Below are 24,047 nucleotides of genomic sequence, written 5' to 3' on the forward strand. Positions count from 1 at the left end.
CATTCCATTTGGCACTTTTGCAATAGTGCAGCAATGAATACCACCAAATGCCTCTTGATGGATGATAGAGAGGGTGTTTGAGTGTCTGTAGATAGTAGACTACTGAACAAAGATTACATTCACATGCACTGCTGCCCCTACTTTGCCTCTGGCTGCTAGAGTTGCCATATTTCAGAAAGTGAAAATCCAGACACAAAAGTTTTTTGGGGGCCAAAGTTGACATGGCATGCCATACATCTGGATTTTCTGGGAAGTCTTGCCGATTTCTGCCCGGACACTGATTTTGACCACAGTATTCCAGGAAATTCTGGACATATGGCCACCCACCACTGTCATGTGTCCCCTGGAATGTTTCCCATGAGACAGTGTGACCCTTGGTCTGGAAAAGGTTCCCCAGCTCTGTGTTAGGGACTTGGAGCCCTGTTAGATACTACATCTACTATTAAGAGGTGGTTCTCTTCCAAAGAATTTGCTATTGGTTCTTTGGTGGAAGTTTGAGGAAGCCTCTGAAACTCTATAACAGACACTTACCAGCTACTTCTCTATGACTTTCAGTTTCTAAGTGCATTAACACAACCACAAACCTGTGATTATATTCCTGATGGGTTTAACCAGTGCAGTAAAGGCGGAAACTTCAGGTTGCCTGTGCTCCCACATCGGCTGCCAAATAACAAGGCCACTGGCCAGACGAAAAGTCAGATCAGATTCCTAAAAGGACACAAGAACATGGGGACACCTGTGGATCTGACGGAGAAGAGCATTGATATTTTTTATTTAAACCCAGAGATTCCTTGTTCCAAAATCTCATAGGTAGAGTCCTTCTGTCCTATAAACCACTCTCTTATTCCATTTTACACATGGTTTATCCACAAAAGTGTGTGGACAATCATGGGGGTGGTATGTTGTGCACAAGGTGTCTTGTGACTGGGTTTGGGGTGCAGGCAGTGGGAGCAGCCATTGGCTCTGTGTTGCTGTAGTTGGGGAAGAGTATTTGAAGTTCTTATTGCTGGTTCCAATTTCACTCTCCAAAAATGTAATGCAATTCTACCTGTGATGAAGGTGGTAGAAATTGTAAGAATCATCTCATGCACCGAATAAACATTTTATACAGCAGAAAGAAAGAAAGAAAGAAAGAAAGAAAGAAAGAAAAGGGGTTGCTTACAAGGACTCTGCTACACCCTCCATTTGATATCCTAAAAGAAAAGTTTCTGTGAGATACCATAGGAATGCCAGACATGAAAGATGGAATGGTTGCCCTTGTGAGTCCAGGCCTCCTCCAGAATCCTCCACAGCAGGATTTGGAGGGTTGTCTGACTTGAGCTTCCATGCTTCTGTCTGTATAAGTATGAGTGAACCTGAGGGAAATAAAGCAGGGACAAGGGGAACTCTGGGAGTGGTGGTGGAATCAGAGTGTCCCACAACACTGGAGATCTAGGAAGGAAACACAGTAGCCACTTCTGGACATTGTAAGTAATTTAATACTTTCTAGGCACGGGACAAGCAGAAGTGTTGACGAGCCTTTCCTTTAAGCACTTACTTTGATCCTATGAACTAGCGGAGCAAACAAGAATACAAAGAGCTCCACTGTGGCCATTGAATTCTGAAAGAACTTCCTCCTGTTGTTCTCCTCCTCTTCATTGGTGCTGTCACGCCTTGGATGCCCTGGAGATCCCTGGTTTTCAATCTGGTGGATGAAAGCGCTGCTGCTCCCTCTCCAGCTCGATGCCCTGTCTCCTCCGCCTCCTCCTCCTCCTCCAAAGCGGTCATTGCTGCAGTCTTGAGGAGCTTCTAGCAACATCCAGTGCAGAGTATGAAGCAGCTTCGTTTCTGCAACACCAAGTTTATCCTGATGTCCTAGATGAGAAAACACAGCAAGACGTTCTGGGTCTTCCCATGCACTGTTGTTGGATTTTGTCTTCTGTTGATATATTAGTTTTGCTATGGCTTATGGCCGAGCAACATTTATTTTACTACTACGCTACTAAAACTACTACTGCGATATAATTAATTGAAAGTTTAAATGTTCTCCTCCAGACCAAGGCCATGGGCTGTTACAATGTTCAGTCTTTATCTAGAAGTTCTCTCTAGCTTCCCCTCCCCCCATAATTTGATGTGTGTGTGTGTGTGTGTGTGTGTGTGTTCCTACTGGAAATAGGCTTTTGAATAGCAGGTAAAGGCAGAGTGACACGTTCTTTTTCTTCCGCCCCTGATTCTTCACTCACAGTCATCCACCCAGAAGCAGCAAAGAGACCTAGGCCTGTAATGTAAGGTTACCAGATTTTTTTCAATGAATCCGGAGACACTTTTCAACTTCAGTAGGAATGATAGGATTTTGTCAGGGGACTGATTTGTAAATTCGGGGAATGTCCCTGGGAAATGGGAACGTCTGGTAACCTTAATGTAATGCCCAGATTGCCCTAAGACAATTTGTTTACCTAGTGGTGCCAGAGAAAGAAAACAGGACTTCTGGGCCCTTCTCAGGATAGATCTCCCAAACCCACATAGCTGAGAAATGAACAGGGTGCACCAGGAGTCATTCTGCTCAATCACAACCAACTGAAATCAAAAGGGGTAGGTAAATGCATCCCTTAGCCACAGCTTATCCTGCTTTGAGAACCATCAGTTTAAACTAGACGGAACATAATTAGGTTTTTAGCATAATAGCATCCTAACATGCACACTGACCTAACTTGTTCCGATTGGAAAGCAGTGTCGCCGTGCAGTGAAGAACATGTGGTAAGGCAGCTTGGACCAGTTCCCAGCGAGAAATGCTCTGGATGGCTTCAGAAAGGGCCGGTGAAAGACCGTGCAACTTATTCTCAACCAAAACTCTTTCAAAGGACTAAAATGAAGGAGGAAAAAGAAAAAAAAACCAATCCTATTACATGTTCTTGAAAGACTGAACATTTCTGCTTTGTATGAAAATAGTACCATACGTAAATTTAATGAGGACAGTTCCATTCTTCACACAGGAAGTCTGATTGGCCCACGTTGCAATGGTGGACAGTGGGCACATTATCTCTGGAAACCATGTGCACATGCATGGAAACCCTATTCAGCCCATTGCTCCTAGATTTAAGTACAGAGGGCTGACACACGTCTGTCACCAAAGAGGAATTCAAACAAATAGCTAGCACGTGTAGACACAAAGTCAGAAAAGCTAAAGCACAGAATGAACTCAGGCTTGCTAGAGAGGTTAAAAGCAACAAAAAAGGCTTTTATGGGTATGTTCGTGGCAAAAGGAAGAACAAAGAAACAGTGGGGTCACTCAGAGGAGAAGATGGTGAAATGCAAACAGGGGACACAGAAAGGGCTGAACTCCTCAATGCCTTCTTTGTCTCAGTCTTCTCCGATAAAGAAAACAATGCCCGACCTGAAGAATTTGGAGCAAATGATTCAGCAGAGGAAACACAGCCCAGAATAACTAAGGAGATAGTACAAGAATACTTGGCTAGTTTAGATGTATTCAAGTCTCCAGGGCCAGATGAACTGCATCCAAGAGTATTAAAAGAATATAATATATAATAATAATTTATTATTTATACCCCGCCCATCTGGCTGAGTTTCCCCAGCCACTCTGGGCGGCTCCCAATCAGTGTTAAAATCAGAACTGGCAGATGTGATCTCAGAACCACTGGCAGTCATCTTTGAGAATTCCTGGAGAACAGGCGAAGTCCCGGCAGACTGGAGGAGGGCAAATGTTGTCCCTATTTTCAAAAGGGGGAAAAGAGAGGACCCAAATAATTACCGCCCAGTCAGTCTGACATCAATACCAGGGAAGATTCTGGAGCAGATCATTAAGCAAACAGTCTGTGAGCACCTAGAAAGGAATGCTGTGATCACCAATAGTCAGCATGGATTTCTGAAAAATAAGTCATGTCAGACTAACCTGATTTCGTTTTTTGACAGAATTACAAGCCTGGTAGATGAAGGGAACGCAGTGGATGTAGCCTACCTTGATTTCAGCAAGGCATTTGACAAGGTGCCCCATGATATTCTTGTAAAGAAGCTGGTAAAATGCGGTCTTGACTATGCTACTACTCAGTGGATTTGTAACTGGCTGACTGACCGAACCCAAAGGGTGCTCATCAATGGTTCCTCTTCATCCTGGAGAAGAGTGACTAGTGGGGTGCCACAGGGATCTGTCTTGGGCCCGGTCTTATTCAACATCTTTATCAACGACTCAAGGGCATCCTGATCAAATTTGCAGATGACACCAAACTGGGAGGGGTGGCTAACACCCCAGAGGACAGGATCACACTTCAAAACGACCTTGACAAATTAGAGAACTGGGCCAAAACAAACAAGATGAATTTTAACAGGGAGAAATGTAAAGTATTGCACTTGGGCAAAAAAAATGAGAGGCACAAATACAAGATGGGTGACACCTGCCTTGAGAGCAGTACATGTGAAAAGGATCTAGGAGTCTTGGTTGACCACAAACTTGACATGAGCCAACAGTGTGACGCGGCAGCTAAAAAAGCCAATGCAATTCTGGGCTGCATCAATAGGAGTATAGCATCTAGATCAAGGGAAGTAATAGTGCCACTGTATTCTGCTCTGGTCAGACCTCACCTGGAGTACTGTGTCCAGTTCTGGGCACCACAGTTCAAGAAGGACACTGACAAACTGGAACGTGTCCAGAGGAGGGCAACCAAAATGGTCAAAGGCCTGGAAACGATGCCTTATGAGGAACGGCTAAGGGAGCTGGGCATGTTTAGCCTGGAGAAGAGGAGGTTAAGGGGTGATATGATAGCCATGTTCAAATATATAATAGGATGTCACATAGAGGAGGGAGAAAGGTTGTTTTCTGCTGCTCCAGAGAAGCGGACACGGAGCAATGGTTCCAAACTACAAGAAAGAAGATTCCACCTAAACATTAGGAAGAACTTCCTGACAGTAAGAGCTGTTTGACAGTGGAATTTGCTGCCAAGGAGTGTGGTGGAGTCTCCTTCTTTGGAGGTCTTTAAGCAGAGGCTTGACAACCATATGTCAGGAGTGCTCTGATGGTGTTTCCTGCTTGGCAGGGGGTTGGACTCGATGGCCCTTGTGGTCTCTTGTGGCCCTGGAGACTTGAATACATCTAAGCTAGCCAAGTATTCTTGTACTATCTCCTTAGTTATTCTGGGCTGTGTTTCCTCTGCTGAATCATTTGCTCCAAATTCTTCAGGTCGGGCATTGTTTTCTTTATCGGAGAAGACTGAGGCAAAGAAGGCATTGAGGAGTTCAGCCCTTTCTGTGTCCCGTTTGCATTTCACCATCTTCTCCTCTGAGTGACCCCACTGTTTCTTTGTTCTTCCTTTTGCTACAAACATACCCATAAAAGCCTTTTTTGTTGCTTTTAACCTCTCTAGCAAGCCTGAGTTCATTCTGTGCTTTAGCTTTTCTGACTTTGTGTCTACACGTGCTGGCTATTGGTTTGAATTCCTCTTTGGTGGTTTCCCCCCTTTTCCATTTTTTGTACACATCCTTTTTTAATCTTAACTCAGTTAAAAGTTCTTTAGATAGCCACCCTGGCTTCTTTAGGCACCTTCCATGTTTCCGTCTCATTGGTATGGCCTGAAGTTGTGCTTTTACTATCTCCCTCTTAACAAACTCCCAGCCATCATGAACTCCCTTTCCTTTTAGTATTACTGTCCATGGGATCTCACCCAGCACTTCCCTAAGTTTTATGAAGTCGGCTTTCTTAAAGTCAAGAAATTGAGTCCTAGTATGCTTGGCTGCTCCTTTCCGCTGTATAGTAAACTTCAGAAGAGCATGATCACTCGCGCCTAATGATCCTTCCACTTCTACCCCACTAACCAGGTCATCAACATTGGTTAGGACCAGATCTAAAATGGCTGTTCCTCTTGTTGCTTCTCCCACTTTCTGGACAATGAAGTTGTCTGCAAGGCCAGTGAGGAATCTGTTTGACCTTATGCTCTTGGCTGAGTTTGACATCCAACAAAATATCCGGGTAATTGAAGTCCCCCATTACTACTATCTCCCTTCCTTTTGCATGCTTGGCCATCTGTTCCAGGAAGGCATCATCTATGTTCTCCCTTTGGCTTGGGGATCTATAGTAAACTCCCACAATGAGGTCACTGTTATTCTTCTCTCCCTTAATTTTGACCCAAATGCTCTCACTTTGGCTTTGAGGTTCTAAATCTTGGATCTCTTCACAGGTATACACATCCCTGACATATAACGCCACTCCTCCTCCTTTCTTGTCTGGTCTGTTTCTCTGAAATAGATTGTATCCCTCCATTACTACATTCCAATCGTGGGACTTATCCCACCAGGTTTCAGTGATGCCTATTATGTCATATTTAGTTTGCTGTACCAAGAGCTCAATCTCATCTCATCTGTTTTTGACCTAAAAACTTCAGAGGGCAGTTCACAACATAAAAATGCAAAATGAGAATAGAAAAAACCTAAAAAGACAAAAACTAACCAATAACCCCCTTCCCTCAATGATTTAGAAGAACCACTTATACCCTTCTTCAAGGCCTGTCTATAAGGCCAGTTTTGTTGGCTGGCACAAGAAACAGGCTTTTCTGTGGAGGTCCAAGATTATGTAACCGTGGAGGCCCCCCCCCCAACTCTGCAAATTTTAAAGCGGGTGTTTTAAACCTATTTTTTTTGGGGGGACTAGCTTTTTCCTAATCTATGCCTTTATTTAATGAGTGAGAGCTGTTTTAGAATGTGTAGCATTTTAAAGTGCTGAATCTGTTCTGCCTGCTGTTTTATTTATTTTTAACCAGGTTATGTTTTTAAATTATTATGTACTGCCGCCATTTAAATTGCCTAGTTTCGTTTTCAATGATATTGTGTTCATTGATATGTAAAGCTGTCTCTGTATGGGCAACTTCACAAAAGGCAGCTTATAAATAAGTTTCTAAGTAAACAAATCAGACTTTGATTGAAAATCGGCCTGTCAGTGCTGAAATTTTGATTGCTAGCAAGTGTAAATAACCCCCCCCCAAAAAAAACCCTTCAGTTAAAGAACAGCTACCAGGAAGCCACTGTGGGGTAGCATAAATGGATAAATTAACATAAATCAATGGTCTCCACAGAGGCGCCAACTCCTAGAGGCTGAGGGGGCTTTGCCCCCCAATAAAATATTTGAGGGGGCTATCCTCCCCAAGTTGATGGGCATTGCCATTCAAATTGTGTGCGCGCACCATGTCACGTGATCAATTATGTGGGGCAGGGCTTATCTGCCCCCCCCAATCTCTTATTCAAGTTGGCACCCCTGAGTCTCCCCTTGTTTCCTTTTGGAACAAATTTATAAGGTGTAATAGAAAAGAACATTTTGAGCTTACCCACACTTTTGTTCAGCAATTTCTTTTAACACTCCATGACCGAACATTTCTCTTTTTTTTGTCCCAGACCTTTCCCCATAAAAACCTGCTCTTGAAAGCTGATTTGGAGCAAACATCAGTTTTCATTTTCCATGGTTTGTCACTTGCTCTGATTGAGCCTTAAAGAGCATGTTTTTGCAGGAAAAGCTCTAGGGTAAAAATAAACAGGGTGCTCGGACTTAGAGCTTTAAATCATGGATTGTGACTGGAAAGAGTGGGGGAAAGTAAGTGTGGACAAGCCCTTTGCTTGCTTTTTAAACACAGGATAGCGTGTTTGAACAAGGCTTTTCATTCATGCAAGACTCTCATATAATAATCAGCAGGGAATAGTAGCAATACTTGGTTAAGAAATTTTCAGGACATTTTAAAACTGCAATGTCACCATGGATAGCTCAGTTGGTTGGAGCATGTTGTTGATAATGCCAATGTTGCAGGACATAAAGGACAGCTGCCTATTCCTGCATTACAGGGGGTTGGACTAGATGATCCTCTATCATTCTATGAAAGACTTATTTTATGTATGTCCTTTCAAACCATCTGTACCACTTTTTTAGGTAACAATGAAGTGCCCTGATTCTAAATCAGGCATCTCCAAACTTGGCCCTCCAGATGTTTTGGGACTACAACTTCTATCATTCCTAGCTAACAGGACAGTGGTCAGGAAACTGTAGTCCTTAATGTAAAAAAAGGGCCAGGTTCCATCCTGCTCTGGGGGGGGGGTAATTGTTGGAACTGAGGTCAGTGGGGAAGTTGGAAGGGGCTTAGGGAGCAGTGGCAGAGGCTGGTGTCTGAAAGGAAGTTGGAGATCCAGCTCAGGAGCTAATATCACTGGAGCAAAGAGTCGAGGGAGGAAATATGAGAGCAAGACAGCCTTCAAGAAAGCTGCTGTAAGTAACAGCATTGTTCATTATGAACGTGAGGTGGTAGCTATTGCTGGACCAAGTTAAAGACCATAGGTGCAATCCTGAGAGAATCCTGAAAAACTCCAGATTGCAGGAGGTATGGGTCACTAAGGCGATTACTGTGTTATGGTTCCTCCTGAGTCCTCTGATTCAGACCAGGAGTGCAAGGCAACTGAGGATGAGAACTCAGAGTGTGAAGAGAAGGGGATCAGACTATGCTGCAGAGACCACTTGATGAAGCTCCCCACCCCACCCTGCACCTAGATAAGCCTGGAACCGGCAAGGCGAGAAACACAAGGACTGATCCTTCCCAGCTTGCTAGGACAGAGCAGGAGAGTTCAGAGGAAGACACAGGCTCAGGGATTGATGGCACATCAAGAGATGAGAAGAGACTTTTCCCACCCCCAGGAGGTATACCTGTCTTCAGATAAGGAATAAACTTGTTAGAACATGTTCACAGCTCCCATGCAAACTCCTGAACCTTGGCTTGTGATCTTGGACCAGATTTGTTGATGCTACTCCTTTGCCTTGTAAGAGCACCTGGACTTTCCTAGTTTGTACCATTAGACTGTTATAATAAAAGTTTACTTTTTTAAAAACTTACATGTAAATGCTTATGGGGGTCTGGACAGACTGCTTGTGAAGTCCTCTGGGTATAGTGCATTAACTGGCAAGGGAGCACTATAGGGTAATTGCCAAGGGTTTGATTTGGGGTGAAAAAGCAACCTTACATAGGCAGCTTCTTAAAGGGACAGTAACCCTATTGTGTATGTGGGCGCTATTTAATCATACAGTAACTAAGTGAAACCACAAGCGTTATAAGTAATCCTTTAAATAAACTTCATAGTATTAATATTGCAATTAAGCGTCAATAAAGTTGTAATGTATTGTTTTAAACAGAATACTGTGGTTGGTTTTGTCCCACATTCATCCATAGCTACTGAAAGTTTAACTATTATAGGAAACAGGAAGATATTGAGTTATATGGTGGCCGATGAGACAAAGGGGGGGGGGAAATCTCTATATTTTTGGGTTGGGTTGGAAAGTACAGCATTAAAAGTGACCTCCAAATACAGCACAATACATCAACAAATTCAGCAAATACAAAAGGGATGTGTCTAAAAATAGTGCACCATCACACACTTCAATGGCTTCAACTTGGCAACTCAGATTCTAAAAATACACGGGACACTATTGAATTTTATAAGACCATTACAATCTTAAATGGTAAAAGAAAAGGACTTTGTTTCCTTGACATTTAGGAAATTACAGTGTCAATAGAACAAAAGACTGGAGAGCAGGGCAGAAAGCACTGACAGAGCCAGGAAGAACATTTCCACATGATGATACACAGCAAAGAGCTCCAATATCTAGCTTGGGAAGCATGTTTTGGATCTAGTTACCGTATATACTCGAGTATAAGCCGACTTTTTCAGCACATTTTTTATGCTGAAAAAGCCCCCCTCGGCTTATACTTGAGTGAGGCGGCAGTGGTGGGATGAGCGGCCCGAAAGGAGCCCTTTCTTGCCGCTGGTCCTACCGCCGCCACCCGCCTCTCGCAAGGGCAGGCACAGGAAGCCGTAGATGGGAGAGACGCTGTGCTGTGCCTCTCCCAACCGCGGCTCCTATGCCTGCTCTTGTGAGCGGCAGAGGCGGCGGCGGAGGGACGAACGGCCCAAAAGGAGCCCTTTTGGGCTGCTTGTTCTTCCTCCATCGCTGCCGCCACCACCAGGTTTGTGATGTGGTGAACGGGTTTATACTCGAGTCAATAAGTTTCCCCAGGTTTTTGTGCTAAAATTAGGTGCCTTGGCTTATATTCGGGTCTGCTTATACCGAGTATATACAATATGTTCTGATTGATTAAATGAAAAGGCTACAGCAAGGCTTGTTAATAGAGGGCTTGCTTCTGAAATACACTGGTAAGTCAGAAGCACGAGAGAAGAGGTCCAACACTCAATGCCCTTGGAGGTGATGTAGTAGCCCGGAAGCTAGAGCAGAATGGAAATGTAGTAACTGGTTGCCTCTCCCCAGCAATCCTCTGCATTGATGGGAAGCCTCCTCCCAGGTCTCTTACTCTGCTCCATACTCCAGTGCAGGGGAAGCATGTAGTGCCCTCCAAATATTGATGAACTACCATACCCATCATCCCTGACCATTGGCCATTCTGACTGGGGCTGATTGTGAGTGCTGGTCCATCAATGTCTGTAGGACACAACATTGACTATCTGTGCTCTAGAAGCGCTTTGACACATTTTGTGGAAAGTTAAAAGTGTAGGTCCAAGTGGTCTGTGCCAGAGTCCTCATGCTACCCTCACCTTCCCACTCCATCTCCTACATACTGTGTAGTATCAAAGCAATATTAGCATAATAGAGGACTGCATGAATAATACTGCCACTGCTCCATCTTCTCATCCATGTACTTGGAGTAGGGTAATGGACTGTGACTGTAAAAAGCAAGCTAGCAAATGAGCTCCCTAAAAGGAATTTATGATTGTATTTCAGTGGCATTATGAACGCAGGGAGACCATATTTAGTTAAGCTAATAGCTTACTAATAAGAACATAATGGGAGCAAATTATGAAAGCAAATCACAAGAGTTGTTCTCCTGATAGCTGGGACCCTCTCTCCAACATTTGGAATACAGTACAATGTGTTTGGGAAGATTATGTCCTCCAGCTGGTGACTGAAAGCAGGAGTGATGTTTTGGAGCCAGTCTGCAACTTGAATGGACAGGAAGAGAGAAAAATTCAGAGAGTGAGAGTCCGGGTTGTTTGAAAGTGAAGCACCTTGAGTTGCAATGGTTCTCCCCAGAACTCTGAAACATGATCAGCAGATTAACTGCCTCCTGTAGGAGTGTCTGACTGTTTTTGTTTTTATATGTGGAGAAATGTGAAGACCAAAGGATAATTTCATTTCAATTCACACAGGGTGTGTGAATCAGGTCAGTTTGCTCAAAAATGCAGACCGAAACAAAATCCTCTACAAGGGAAGCTAACTGGGATGCTTTGTCCTGACATGCTTGGGGAGGAGTGTTTGATATGGAAGAGTGCATTGAAACATTAATTCCCACAACCCCACATTTCAGCTGTGTGAAACAGTATAGCATAGCAACAGTTGTGAATTTTCTGCTTGTACCTGTCAGAATTCAAGAGCTTTGAGAAAGTGAGGAAAATAGTGTTTTCTTCACATGATATATAAAGCATGAGCAGGAAATGATTTATTTGCTCTGCAGGAGTGATTCAGTAAATCAAGGTCATATGCTAGAAGCCTGAAAAGAAATGGGTCATATTTCTTTGAAGTAGCATTTATAGCTGTGCCAACTGAACAGAAGAGCATAGGGAGTCAAAACTCATGCATTAAGCTAGAGGGCATCATTCATAGTATGTCTGATGAGGTCCAGCAAACACAACAAGGCATAACCATCTGCATCAGTGATATGTTATTGACATGAGGTGCTGATATCCTATATTAGCAAAAGCCAGAACCAAAAGGCTTCAAGAACAACTGAGTTCATTAAATCATGAAATTGTAGAGTTGGGAAGGACCTCAAGAGTCGTCTAGTGCAACCCGCTGAACTGCAGGAATCTCAACCATAGCATCCCTGACAGATGGCCATCCAGCCATAAAACCTCCACTGAAGGAGAGTCCACCACATTCCTAGGGGGCTGTGCCACTGCCAAACTGCTTTTACTGCCAGAAAGTTCTTCCTGATGTTATAAAACCTGTGTACCAGCCTTACTGACAGGGATTCTGCAATGGATATGAGCACACACCCTCTGCAATCTTCATGCTCAGAATCTCATCTGTCAGAATTATATTGATTTTGCCAGTACATAATAATGGAAACTTTTTTTGTATAAAACAGCCAACAGTGTAAATCATGATAATAAATTTATATATAGTAATATTGGTTTGTACTTAGCTACTTTTGCCATGGTAAGGCAAGTGCTACATTTGGGCCATTGAGCTTAACAAAAGTCTGCCAGTTTCCTTTACAAAAATTAAGGAAATGCATGCAAATCCATATATATATATATAAAATTGAAAGTCACATACCACACATGAAGCTTCATATTGTTTTCCCAGTTTGGGCCTCAAAAATGCACTGAGGGGAGAAAAAAGAAGCTTGTCAAAGGAATGGTCATAGGTACATGACACAATTAAACATGCTGAATTACAATGAAGGTTACAATGGCATAATTACTTACGACATTTTGGCTATATAAATAAATCACACGCCAAGGTCCCAAGGAAACTGCATGTTACAAAACTGACAAATAGCCCCATGTGGCTGCATCTGAGAGATTTCTGCAGGGGCTACAGTAAGTACTAGAGACAGAGGGATTTCCCTTTCCCAACAGTACATGGTACATGTCAGGGTGAGGTGGGCTGACGCTAAAGAAAAGCAAGGGAGACCCATTCAATCAGAGGCTTCAATTTTGGGAGTCTCAGGGTAAATATGTGCAGTGTAGGTGAGTGGACAGCAGTGGTAACCCACTCATAACAGTCATCCAGCAGGCCTGGGAAATGTTTATGACAGCCTTCCCCAAGCTGCCATCTTCTTTAAGTTTTTGGACTACAGACTTCCGGGTTGGCGCCATTGTTTAATGGCGGATTCCCTCCGAGCTCCGGAGGGAATCGGCTCCGTAGCGTCTGGGTCTGGCCGCTGCGGCGAAGCGGGGACCCTTAAAATCACAGGCGCGGATGCCTGTGAACACAGAGACTCGGCGGGCACCATTTGCGCCCCCCCAATCCGCGACAGAGCCTTTTTAAAGGCTTCGGAACGGAGGCAGGGTGAGGCGTGGTGCTGAGAGTACTCCCTCGCCTACGGAGTGAAGCCGCAAGCCATTGACAGAGAGCGCCAACTTCTTTCAAGACCGACTGGACTCTAAAATATAAACCCGTGAGTAATACGGAGATTGGAAGGTTAAAAAATTTTAATTTTGGATCTGGAACGAGCGGGAAGGGGCTAAAAAGGAAGTCACCCCCCCTCTTTGTAAACAATTTAAAGCAAAGGACTGGGCAACCAAGGTCGAGAGAACCTGTTTTCTAGTGAAAAGATCTTGATTTCACGGTTTTGACACTATAAGGATTTACTGGAGGATAAAAAGAATTTGGGGACTGGAATTTCACCCCCCCCCCGAGACCCGGGAACGCCCCAAGAGAAAGTCTGTTGCATGGAAGATTTTGACAGCTGTCAAGAGAGCTGCTAGTCAGCTAGTTGCCAGCTGGAAAAAGAGAACATTGTTTCTGCTGTTTTTGCTGGTTCACTTGGTACAACTTTGTTGAAAACAACGAGGGCTGATACAAAATAACTGGACTTTTGGTTTTGAGCTGAAAGGAACATTAAGGAACTAAAATCCCCCTAGAGGGGTAATAGGGATACTACATTACAAAAATGACTGGAGTACGTAAATTCCAAGCAGAACTGGACAGAACACTCGCTCTCTTGGGAAACTTGAAAGATGAATACAATGTTATGTCTACAAAGGTATCATTACTACACTGGTCAGTAAACAACAGTTTTGAGCCTGATAAGGGCTTGAAACAGGAAGCCTATTTAACTGAACAAATAAATGAAACTGAAAGTGCAGAAATGATGGAGCAAGGTGTTGTTTTTGAAGAAAATGAAGGAGAAGCAGGAGATGTGCAGGAGTTAAAGGAGAGTTACAATATGAGGCCTGACATGATGATAAAAAAGGACAATAAAAATTGGATGTGGAAAGCCTGGTCTGAATGGGAGCCTGGAAAATGGAGAGATCTCCCTTGGAGGAGATCTGAAGACCTGAGGATTACAAATCTGCGGAAGGTGAAAGCTGGAGCCTTGGGGATATCTGGATCTGTAAGAAATTTGAAACAAGAGTTGGAGCCCCCCATAGGCTTTGCCTTTAAGTATGGAAGACTGGCTGGAAGCAACAAGGATTCTGCTGGTCTGGAGCCCCTCCGAGACTTGGGGTTTAACATTAAGGACCATCAAAGAGACCGGCAGAAAGGAACTGAGAGAGATAAAAGGGCCTCAGATGTGAGGTCTCCAGGCTAAATAAATAACATAAAGACTGATGGACATTGGTTGGGGACTGGAACCGGGAAAAGGGTGGGTGGAGGTTGGGAATCCAAAGGGCACATAAGGATAATTTGTTTTCTTTTTTTATTTTTAATTAGTGGTAAGGAAATTGGGTAAATCGTGGAAGGGAAATTTTGGTCGACTTTAGGAAAAAGGTTTAAGAATAGCTAATGAGGTATAAGTATTGATGTGTGTTTTTAATAAGGTAAAATTGGTTTCTTCTTTTTTAAATTAATTGAAAATAAGATTGTTAAAAATAAATGGAGGAAATGGAAAAAAGAAGCAAAGTAAGAAATGGTATGTTAGAATAAATGTATAAGTTAAGGTAAAGAAATAAGTTAAGGACTTGCTGAACTGACAATTTAAATTGGAATACAAGAAGGGGAGGTGTGAGGAAGTCTGAGAAATAAGGTTAAGAACAATAAGTATTAGTAACTTTATGTGTTTTTTCTATTTTTCTTTTGTTGTTTAATTTTGTTATGTATTTTTGTATTTTTCTTTTGTTCTGTTTATTTTTTGTTCTTGTTTGTTTCTTGAAAATGCTAATAAATATTTAATTAAAAAATAAATAAATAAGTTTTTGGACTACAACTCCCATCAGCCCCAGCCAGCATATGGAGGGCACCAGTCTGCGGAAGGCTGGTTTAGGATGCTGTGGCAATGCAGGTGCAAGGAAAGGTGACTAGTACTGGGATCTAATGTGAGGTGGAAGCCATTGTAAACTCTCCTCTACATGCCTAAGGCATGGCCTGCTCTGTAGGATCAGTCCAATAATAAAGAAGTCAATATTGTTTTCATGCGAGAAGAAGATAATGCAACACTTGAACAAACTTAATTGAAAAATGTCAAATGAGTTATAGTGTGAGATGATACCAAAAATGTCCCCTTTCCAAACTCACACAATACAGCCCCTTGCCTCATTTAATGCCTGAGGCCCAGGTAGCTGAAGCACCAACTTCTTGAACATGAAGACATTGGTTAATTTCATTTTCTGAAGTCTTGCCTCCTTTCTCAGTGGTGGTGAGGGGGTTTTCCTGGGGGCAGGTTTTTTTTGGGGGGGGGGACGGAAGATGCCCCTGTCTGTATAACACTCTCTCTAGGGATGTTCCCCAGTCTCCTTCACTATATTTTTTTAAGCACCAGATGCAAACAATTCCATTTATGAAGGCCTTTGATGGACTATAATTATATACTCCAGATGGCTCGGTATCTCAACTCCCAGCTCCACTAAAGGTGTGGAGGAAGAGATCTTTTGAATATATCTATTGCAAAGGGATGCTTTTTGTTTTGTTTGTCTGAGCTTATAAAGGCAAATGAAACGATATACAATAATTTTCTGAAGTTAACAAATATTCTATACTATATTCATAAATATACTTAGCATTATCCAGTCAAAGTGAAACACCTTTCAATCTCATTGATTTTAATGGATTATTTAACGATGTGTTCAGAATCAGATTTATCTGACTGGAAGCAATGGGATGTATAAGTGATACCAATTGTAGTTATATATTTATATATTTACATCTGATGTTGCATGGCTTTAATTTCATTGTACTTTAAAAAATATAATTTCGTTTGTGTGTAAATCATAGTAAACTGACATTTTCCATGCTTTATCTCAGAAAGTCTTCAGGATTCCATTTCAATGTAAGGTTATGCTGTGAAGTAGTGAACAACAAAATTGTGCAAAGTGACTTAAACATGCTATAAATTGAATTAATTCATTATAATATTTATAGCCCTCCCTTCACTGCAAGCAATCTCATGATGAGTCACGTTCAAATAAATACAATGAGTTGTATCCAATGTTAGTTATACTAAGAGTAAGCCCACCAAAGTTATTAAATCTAAGTCTAATCATTAATACTTATTAATTTCATAGGGTCTCTTTTGAGTAGAAGTGCCATTGGTTTTACAACCCAATACAAACAGATACAATAAAATCAGACAATAAAATAATAAAACTACCTCAACCTGAATAACTTAATTTGCTTCATCTAACAATGCCAGGTAGCTCAGCATGTCAACACCCAGCTCCACTAAAGGCCTGGAGGAAGAAATGGGTTTACATCTGGCAGCAGAAGCTAAATAATGCTGTACTTCAGAGGGAATAGCATTCCACCCCCAGGGTACAAGCACCAAAAAGGCTCCTCACTGAGCTAAAGCATCACAGGTGTCACTTGGTGATGGAATGACAAGAAGAGCCTTGCTGGTAGGTCTTAAATCTTGAGCAGGAAAATGCTGAGAGGCATTCTTTCATAGAACTGGGTCCTAAGTCATTCAGGACTTTGTACATAAACACTAAAACCTCAATTGGGCTCAGAAGCATGTAGGCAGCCAGTGAAAAACTCTTCAGAATTGTTCTCTGGTTCCAAGCAGCTGCACGGGTCAACACACTGACCATCACCTTTGCAACAACTGCAGCTTCTGAACAGTCTTTAAGGGCAGCCCCCCCCCCAGTGCATTACAGTCATCTAACCTGGAGGTTGCTACAGCAGGGTATACTGTAGCCAGGCTTATTTCTATACAGGAACAGCCATAGCTGGTGAACTAGCCTATTCCACAAGCCCAGCATTCACCACACTCTGAAGCAAAAGCTTGTTGCTGTGCCATGGTGGCAGTGGGAGAGCATCACCGCTCAAAGGCAGATGCATTCTGACGTTTGATAGCTTGCTTCAGGGGTTTCTTCTCCTGGACTGTGCTGCTCACAGGGACGACTGATGTAACCGGTTCTACAGACCAGTGTGGCTCACCGAGGGGACTGGCAGAGCTGCTGTGAAGCCTTTGGGTCTGACTGCAGCTGGAGGACGGCATCAGGTGCCAGGGAGGGGGAGAAAACGTGGAAGCACCTTAATTCGAAAAAACAAGCGCGAAGTACCCCTTATAGCACGCAGCACTCTCATCAGAAAAGGAAAAAGCCTCAGCCCTCTTGATTTGACGGCGAGCCCTTGGAAACAAGCGCCATACAGCCAGGCGCACACACGGCTCCCTTTTGCTGTTGCAGGAGGAGGAGGCACTTGCTTGGGGGTCGCCAGCCTTTCCATCCCCAGCGAGGCTTCGCAGGTAGCGCCCCCTACTCTCTCTTACCTGGTTTGCCTCCATAGGAAGGTCTGGATGGGCAGCGGGACCCCTCGGCCGCTCTCCTGGTCATGGCCTTCCGAGCTCTTCCTCTTCACCATGGTGCCGGCTCGCCTGCCCGCAACAGCTGCTGCTAGCCCATCGCTCGGCTCCGCCGGCAGCCTGCCCCTGCCTCCGGCTCTGCTGGTTGCAAAATGGCTGCAGAAGCGGCAGAAGCAGCCAAGCAGCGGGGGGAGGAAAATCAGCGCCGCTCGCGGGGAGGCGGCGGCAGCCAAGGACAAGAGGATGCCCGCAGCGCGCCGGCGTCCTTCTCCCTTTCAGCACCTCCCCCCGTGGACAGCGACCGGCGCGGAGCGACGTGAGCCCGAGATGCCAAGGGGACCAGGCGAAGCTGCCAGGCGCCGACCCCGCCGATGCCAGCCTCCCAGGGCCACGGGGCACACAGCAGACCCCCAATCTGGGCGCCCCCTCGCCTACTTATAGCCACAAACTGTTAAGTTCATCCCGCAAAGAGACCCAACACGTCATGACCCAAAGCTCCCCCCCCCGCGCGCTTTATTTCCAGTGAGTAATAGTTCCCAGCCCTTGCTAGATTGTCGCAAGGTAATCGTCCACCTGCCAATCCGACCATATTTTTTTCCGATAGAGGGGAAATAAATCAGATGCAGAAAGCTAGAACTGTGAAGCAATCGGAGGTGCTTGCTTCCAAAGGAAGACTTCGCTACCTTCAGGGTGGCAGTCACTTTTTTATTTACCGTACTTTATTTATTTTATTTTTTTAGAATGGGTCTAGGAAAGAGGGTGTTCATGAAGGGTGAGGGCACTCTCCTGTTTCAGATCCTTCAAACACAGAATTGGATTTGCCCTAACTTAGGTCCCATTGATTCCAACTTTCTCTAGCTCAAGATGTTTCTAATGAGTTCAATGGGCAATCACCTCATTTCGGTGTTTGGATCACATTATAGGGCTGTTTAAGGAATTTTCCATCCAACTAAAAAGCACAGTTGAATAATAATAATAATAATAATAATAATAATAATAATAATAATAATAATTTATTTGTACACCGCCTCCCCAGCAGAAGCCAGGCTCAGAGCGCCTAACATCATACAGATAACACAGTATACATGAATTATTTGTTATATGGAATGAATATTATTACTCTATAACATCTGAATCAAGAGCAGCTGCACATGTCCTAAACTGGTGCCTGAATGCAATCATAGGCTGGATTAGAGCTAATAAATTGTTGAGTCCTGACAAGGAGGTTTTATAAGATGGAGTGCTGACAAGAAGCAGTGGACAGTTCCCAGGTCTGGCAATTGGGTTGTACAGCTGCTCTGGATGGGATTGCACTCTCCTTGAAAAAGCAGGTGTGGAGTTTGGAGGTCCTCCTAGATCTATCACTGCCATTATAACCAATCAATTAATCACCTTCCACCTATGCCCCCAATATATAAAATATATATTTAAAAGTTACAATACAGTGTGCAAACATAACAAACACACAAACATAATGCAAGTTTAAAACAATACAAAATGGACATCTATATGGCAGGGACCTATTGAGCAAGTTGGAAAAGTTTTGTCAGAACAAAAATGTATTCAGCTGTTTCTGGAAAGCACAAAGAAGGCAGCCTGGAATGGTCAAAAATTGCCTTGCTTTTGTGAAATCACTTCTTAAATTTCTGGGTATGCATCCCAGGAAATGTCTTTTGTCTTTTTGTTTGAAGATCAAACTTTTCCCAATGTATGTCTGTGGAAACAACCCAAAATGACCAGAGCTGTGGCACTCAGCAACATTAATGAGCCTGTGTCAGAAATGGTTAGACACAGTATACAAATATTTTTAATTGGTTAGCAAAAGCAAAATAAGACAAGAGGCATTTCATTCAAATTGATTTCTGATTCTAATAGAAAACACATATCTCTATGTGGTTGGTCTATGGGTCTAGGAGTCTTGGTTGACCACAAACTTGACATGAGCCAACAGTGTGACGCGGCAGCTAAAAAAGCCAATGCAATTCTGGGCTGCATCAATAGGAGTATAGCATCTAGATCAAGGGAAGTAATAGTGCCACTGTATTCTGCTCTGGTCAGACCTCACCTGGAGTACTGTGTCCAGTTCTGGGCACCACAGTTCAAGAAGGACACTGACAAACTGGAACGTGTCCAGAGGAGGGCAACCAAAATGGTCAAAGGCCTGGAAACGATGCCTTATGAGGAACGGCTAAGGGAGCTGGGCATGTTTAGCCTGGAGAAGAGGAGGTTAAGGGGTGATATGATAGCCATGTTCAAATATATAAAAGGATGTCACATAGAGGAGGGAGAAAGGTTGTTTTCTGCTGCTCCAGAGAAGCGGACACGGAGCAATGGATCCAAACTACAAGAAAGAAGATTCCACCTAAACATTAGGAAGAACTTCCTGACAGTAAGAGCTGTTTGACAGTGGAATTTGCTGCCAAGGAGTGTGGTGGAGTCTCCTTCTTTGGAGGTCTTTAAGCAGAGGCTTGACAACCATATGTCAGGAGTGCTCTGATGGTGTTTCCTGCTTGGCAGGGGGTTGGACTCGATGGCCCTTGTGGTCTCTTCCAACTCTATGATTCTATGATTCTATGGTAGCCTTTAGGTGAGTACTAAATGGTGGGAATAAGCACCATGGGACACACATTATCTTCACACTCATGAAATACATCGCTCGTATCAAGGGTGACAACTTTTAGTTAATTTAAATTTTATTTCCACATGAAGGCAGAAGATCCTAATTCTTCTCTCAGTGGCCCAGACTAGATCACCAGCTCACTATCCCCCCCCAACAGATTTGCTTGGTTGATTGTGTTTTGTAATGAGCTCTGCTAGCCCCAGTCACGGGTTTCCCCCCCAGATTGTAAGGCTTCCTCACATTAACCAGTTGTGAGATAGCCTTCTGTATTAGCAATCCAAGAGAGGCAACTTCAAATGAAAAATATATTTTACCAAATATTTGCAGTTTTTGTGAGAATTTTTTAAATTAAAAATATTCACTTCAATTTTGACAATTCAGTAGGAAAACTTTATAAATAAAAGTCATATTCACTTTAGCATGGACCAAGAAAATGGCTACTTCTTGCTAGAATCCACTTGGCAGAAACAGAAAAAAATAAATAAATCTAAAGATGGAGTCTTCTTTCAGCCCATAATAAGAAGAGAGTCTCAATTTCACCCTATAACGGTCAGATTGCTACCCAGTGTTTGGGAATTTTTATATTTATAGTCATCTTCATTAATTATTATTATTGTCATCATTATTATAGAAACTGTAGCCATATCTCTGAAGTTATTGTGCTGTGTGATGACGGGGCTGGGTGGGTATCTCATTCCATCTACTAGTAAACTCTGGTGCTGACACAATTAGAATCAAAACAGGGCTGCTGAGAAACTTGCAGAAGTATAAAATTAAAAGATAACAAAAGCGAAAAGGGCAACCCCCATTCCCAAAGACTAAGCATGCTCAACTACCTCCAGGAATCATGGAAGTTGCATCACTTGGAGAAGAAAAACTGGAATGGTGGGGTGGGGATTCAGAGAGAATGGACTGGTCTTTTTGAGCCCCTTGCAGTGTATAGGGAGGAGCATATGGCTGGCTACAATCCTGAGCATTAGGAGCATTAGGGAAGAAGGATACACTGCAACATTTTGTTGCAGGTCTTACTCACATGTGATTAATCTTTATTTTCCGGTGTGAAATGACACACAATAGATGGTGTCACAGCTTAAAAGCAGCACAGTTTTCTTTTTAAACAGCTGGGCATTTTTTCTTTAGAGAAACAGAATTACTCCAAAGACAGGGGGAAATAATTTATTGAATTCATTGAAGCAACACAATTATCAGGATGAATAAACTGTCAAGACTGTGAGCCCAGATTAACCATCTGCTTTTCTCAACGAGAGCCCAAGAAGTTCTCACAAAACACTGCATCCATGCATTGAGGGATAGCTCAACTCTTCCCTCCATAGCAGCGAAACAAGTCAGTAACTAGGGGTGGAGCAGCAGACAGAATGCTACAAAGCCAGCCACAGTCCTCTGTGCTGCTGCACTTCACTGCATTTAGCACCCATTTCAGAAGGCAAACTTCCCTGTGTGAAATTGAATTAAAGGTAAAGGACCCCTGACAGTTAAGTCCAGTCGGGAACGATTCTGGGGTTGTGGCGCTCATCTCGCTTTACTGGCCGAGGGAGCCGTCGTTTGTTCGCAGACAGTTTTTCTGGGTCATGTGGCCAGCATGACTAAGCCACTTCTGGTGAAATCAGAGCAGCACACGGAAACGCCGTTTACTTTCCCGCCGGAGCAGTACCTCTTTATCTACTTGCACTTTGACGTGCTTTCGAACTGCTAGGCTGGCAGGAGCTGGGACCGAACAACAGCAGCTCACCCCGTCGCAGGGATTCAAACCACCGACCTTCTGATCGACAAGCCCTAGGCTCAGTGGTTTAGATCACAGCTCCACCCGCGTCCCAATTTAACCGGTGTTAAATACCGCCTACAGTATAATAATAATTTATTATTTATACCCCGCCCATCTGGCTGAGTTTCCCCAGCCACTCATTTTCATATAATTCTCTTTAAGTAAGGTACTATATCATTTCTCCATAGTGTTCCCCACAGTGTCACCCACGTCCCTGAAATTGAATTAAATGTGTGCTAAAACAAGATGTGAATTCAGCTAAACCTGAACCTGTGTGTGCACAAATTATATACTCTTAGACCAGGGGTAGGCAACCTAAGGCCCACGAGCCAGATGTGGCCCAATCGCCTTCTTAATCCAGCCCACGGATGGTCCAGGAATCAGCGTGTTTTTACATGAGTAGAATGTGTGCTTTTATTTAAAATGCATCTCTGGGTTATTTGTGGGGCACAGGAATTCGTTCACACACACCCCAAATATAGTCCGGCCCACCACATGGTCTGAGGGACGGTGGACTGGCCCATGGCTCAAAAAGGTTGCAGACCCCTGTCTTAGACTCTCTCAGTGTGATCTGGATGTCCCGCAAAATCTAGGGTCTTGCTTACACAAACAGTTCCTACCTGCATATAGTTTGTATATGCAACAGTTCTGTAAACAGGCTGAGCTGAACACACAGGGGTCAGGAGGCACAATCCTGCTCCTCTGCTCCATCCAATGCATTCACTGGACAAACTATGTCTTCTGAACAGGGCTTATAAGAACTGAGTATCTGGTACTTACTCTTCATAGCATATTCCATCTCACTTAAACCACTTGTTGTGAATTAACTTTTTATTTTGGTAAATGTTTTTATGTGGCATCTGATGAAGGCATGTTTCACAATAAATGATATCTTCTTGCCTAAAAAGTTATGATTTGGACTCTGTTTTTCAAAGAAGAAATTATCCATTATAGTAATGGTCCCGCTCTATTCTGCCTTGGTCAGACCACACCTGGAATTCAGTTCTGGGCATCACAATTTAAGAAGGACAAGTTGGAAAGTGTGCAGAAGAGGGTCTGGAAACCAAGCCTTATGACAAACAGTTGAATTGGGTATGTTTAGTCTGGTAAAGAGAAGACTGAGAGGAGATATGATAGCCCTCTTCAAATATCTAAAGGGCTTTCACTTGGAAGATGGAGCAAGCTTGTTTTCTGCTGCTCTGGATGATAGGACTTGACCCTAAGGAAGGGGATTCCAACTAAACATCAGGAAGAACCTTCTGGTGGTAAGAGCTGTTTGACAGTGGAACAGACTCCCAAGAGAGGTGGTGGGCTCTCCTTCCTTGGAGTTTTTAAAGCACAGGCTGGATGGCTACCTGTCATGTATGATCTAATTGAGATTCCTGCATTGCAGGGGGTTGGACTAGATTACCCTCAGGGTCCCTCCAACTCTACAATTCTATGATAGTTGCATCAAGAGGTATCTCTTGTTCCCAGGGCTTGAAAAAGGAGTTGAGTCCTAGGGAGGCTGTTCCATTTGGGCAATTGGGGCACTGCCCCACTAACCTCAGCCTTCACCACCTGCCTGCCTTCTTCCTGATATCCAGTCCAGAGATGGAACTGCTTCTTTGTCTTAGTGTTGCCCTTGCTGAATTCACCAAGGAAAGGATGTCAGGCTTGGGTCTCTCCCACACACACGAGATGACTCTGGCAGTTAATTATTTCAGATTTTCCTCCGATAGCAGTTGCCGGAACTAAGCTCCGCTCCCTTTCCCTCCAACAAGAAAAGCACCACCTTTTCTTCCTGTTAGTTTTGCGCTTCTCGTTTAATCTCATGAGTCTACAAGATTGGGGAGATTGCACTCCCACTATTTCTGTGTGTGTGTCACTATCTGAGCTTTGCAGCTGCATTTCTGCTCTCTGTGTCTCTCTGTGTGCAAAGGTCAAATTCCTGTGGCTGACTGCTTCTCCCCCCTCTCTTAGGAATTCTCCCCCTCCTTCCACTGTATCTGTCTCATCTCTGCCTGTCAGAGTCTCGTTCTCTGACACAGGATGGGATAAAACTAGAATTAGCTGACTGCACCTGCCATTGGCTATTATGGATTGGTTGGACACAGAGGAATGGTGGGAGGAACCAGCTGGGGAACCCCCAGGGGATGAAGGCTCAGAGTCTGGGGAGTGGTGGTGGGACAATGATGACTGGTCACAGGGAGAAGAGGGAGAAGGCTGGGAA

The 24,047-nt window shown here is 43.6% G+C and overlaps 1 protein-coding gene across 12 annotated transcripts in view; it reads right to left on the reverse strand.

Moving 5' to 3' along the window:
- UNC80 (unc-80 homolog, NALCN channel complex subunit) overlaps positions 1-17,927 on the reverse strand; it is a 150,010-nt gene extending 132,083 nt beyond the window's left edge. For all 12 annotated transcript variants that reach the window (XM_053365028.1, XM_053365017.1, XM_053365004.1 and 9 more), the window contains exons 1-5: positions 17,400-17,927; positions 12,302-12,350; positions 2,686-2,842; positions 1,538-1,854; positions 585-708 (exon numbers count right to left, since the gene is read on the reverse strand). In XM_053365028.1, the coding sequence (XP_053221003.1) occupies positions 585-708; positions 1,538-1,854; positions 2,686-2,842; positions 12,302-12,350; positions 17,400-17,491 (739 nt within the window). In that variant the 5' untranslated portion in view covers positions 17,492-17,927. The remainder of the gene's footprint in view (positions 1-584; positions 709-1,537; positions 1,855-2,685; positions 2,843-12,301; positions 12,351-17,399) is intronic.
- Positions 17,928-24,047: the final 6,120 nt, after the last annotated feature.

This window comes from Podarcis raffonei, chromosome 1 (assembly GCF_027172205.1).
Source record: "Podarcis raffonei isolate rPodRaf1 chromosome 1, rPodRaf1.pri, whole genome shotgun sequence".
Classification (NCBI taxonomy): Eukaryota; Metazoa; Chordata; class Lepidosauria; order Squamata; family Lacertidae; genus Podarcis; species Podarcis raffonei.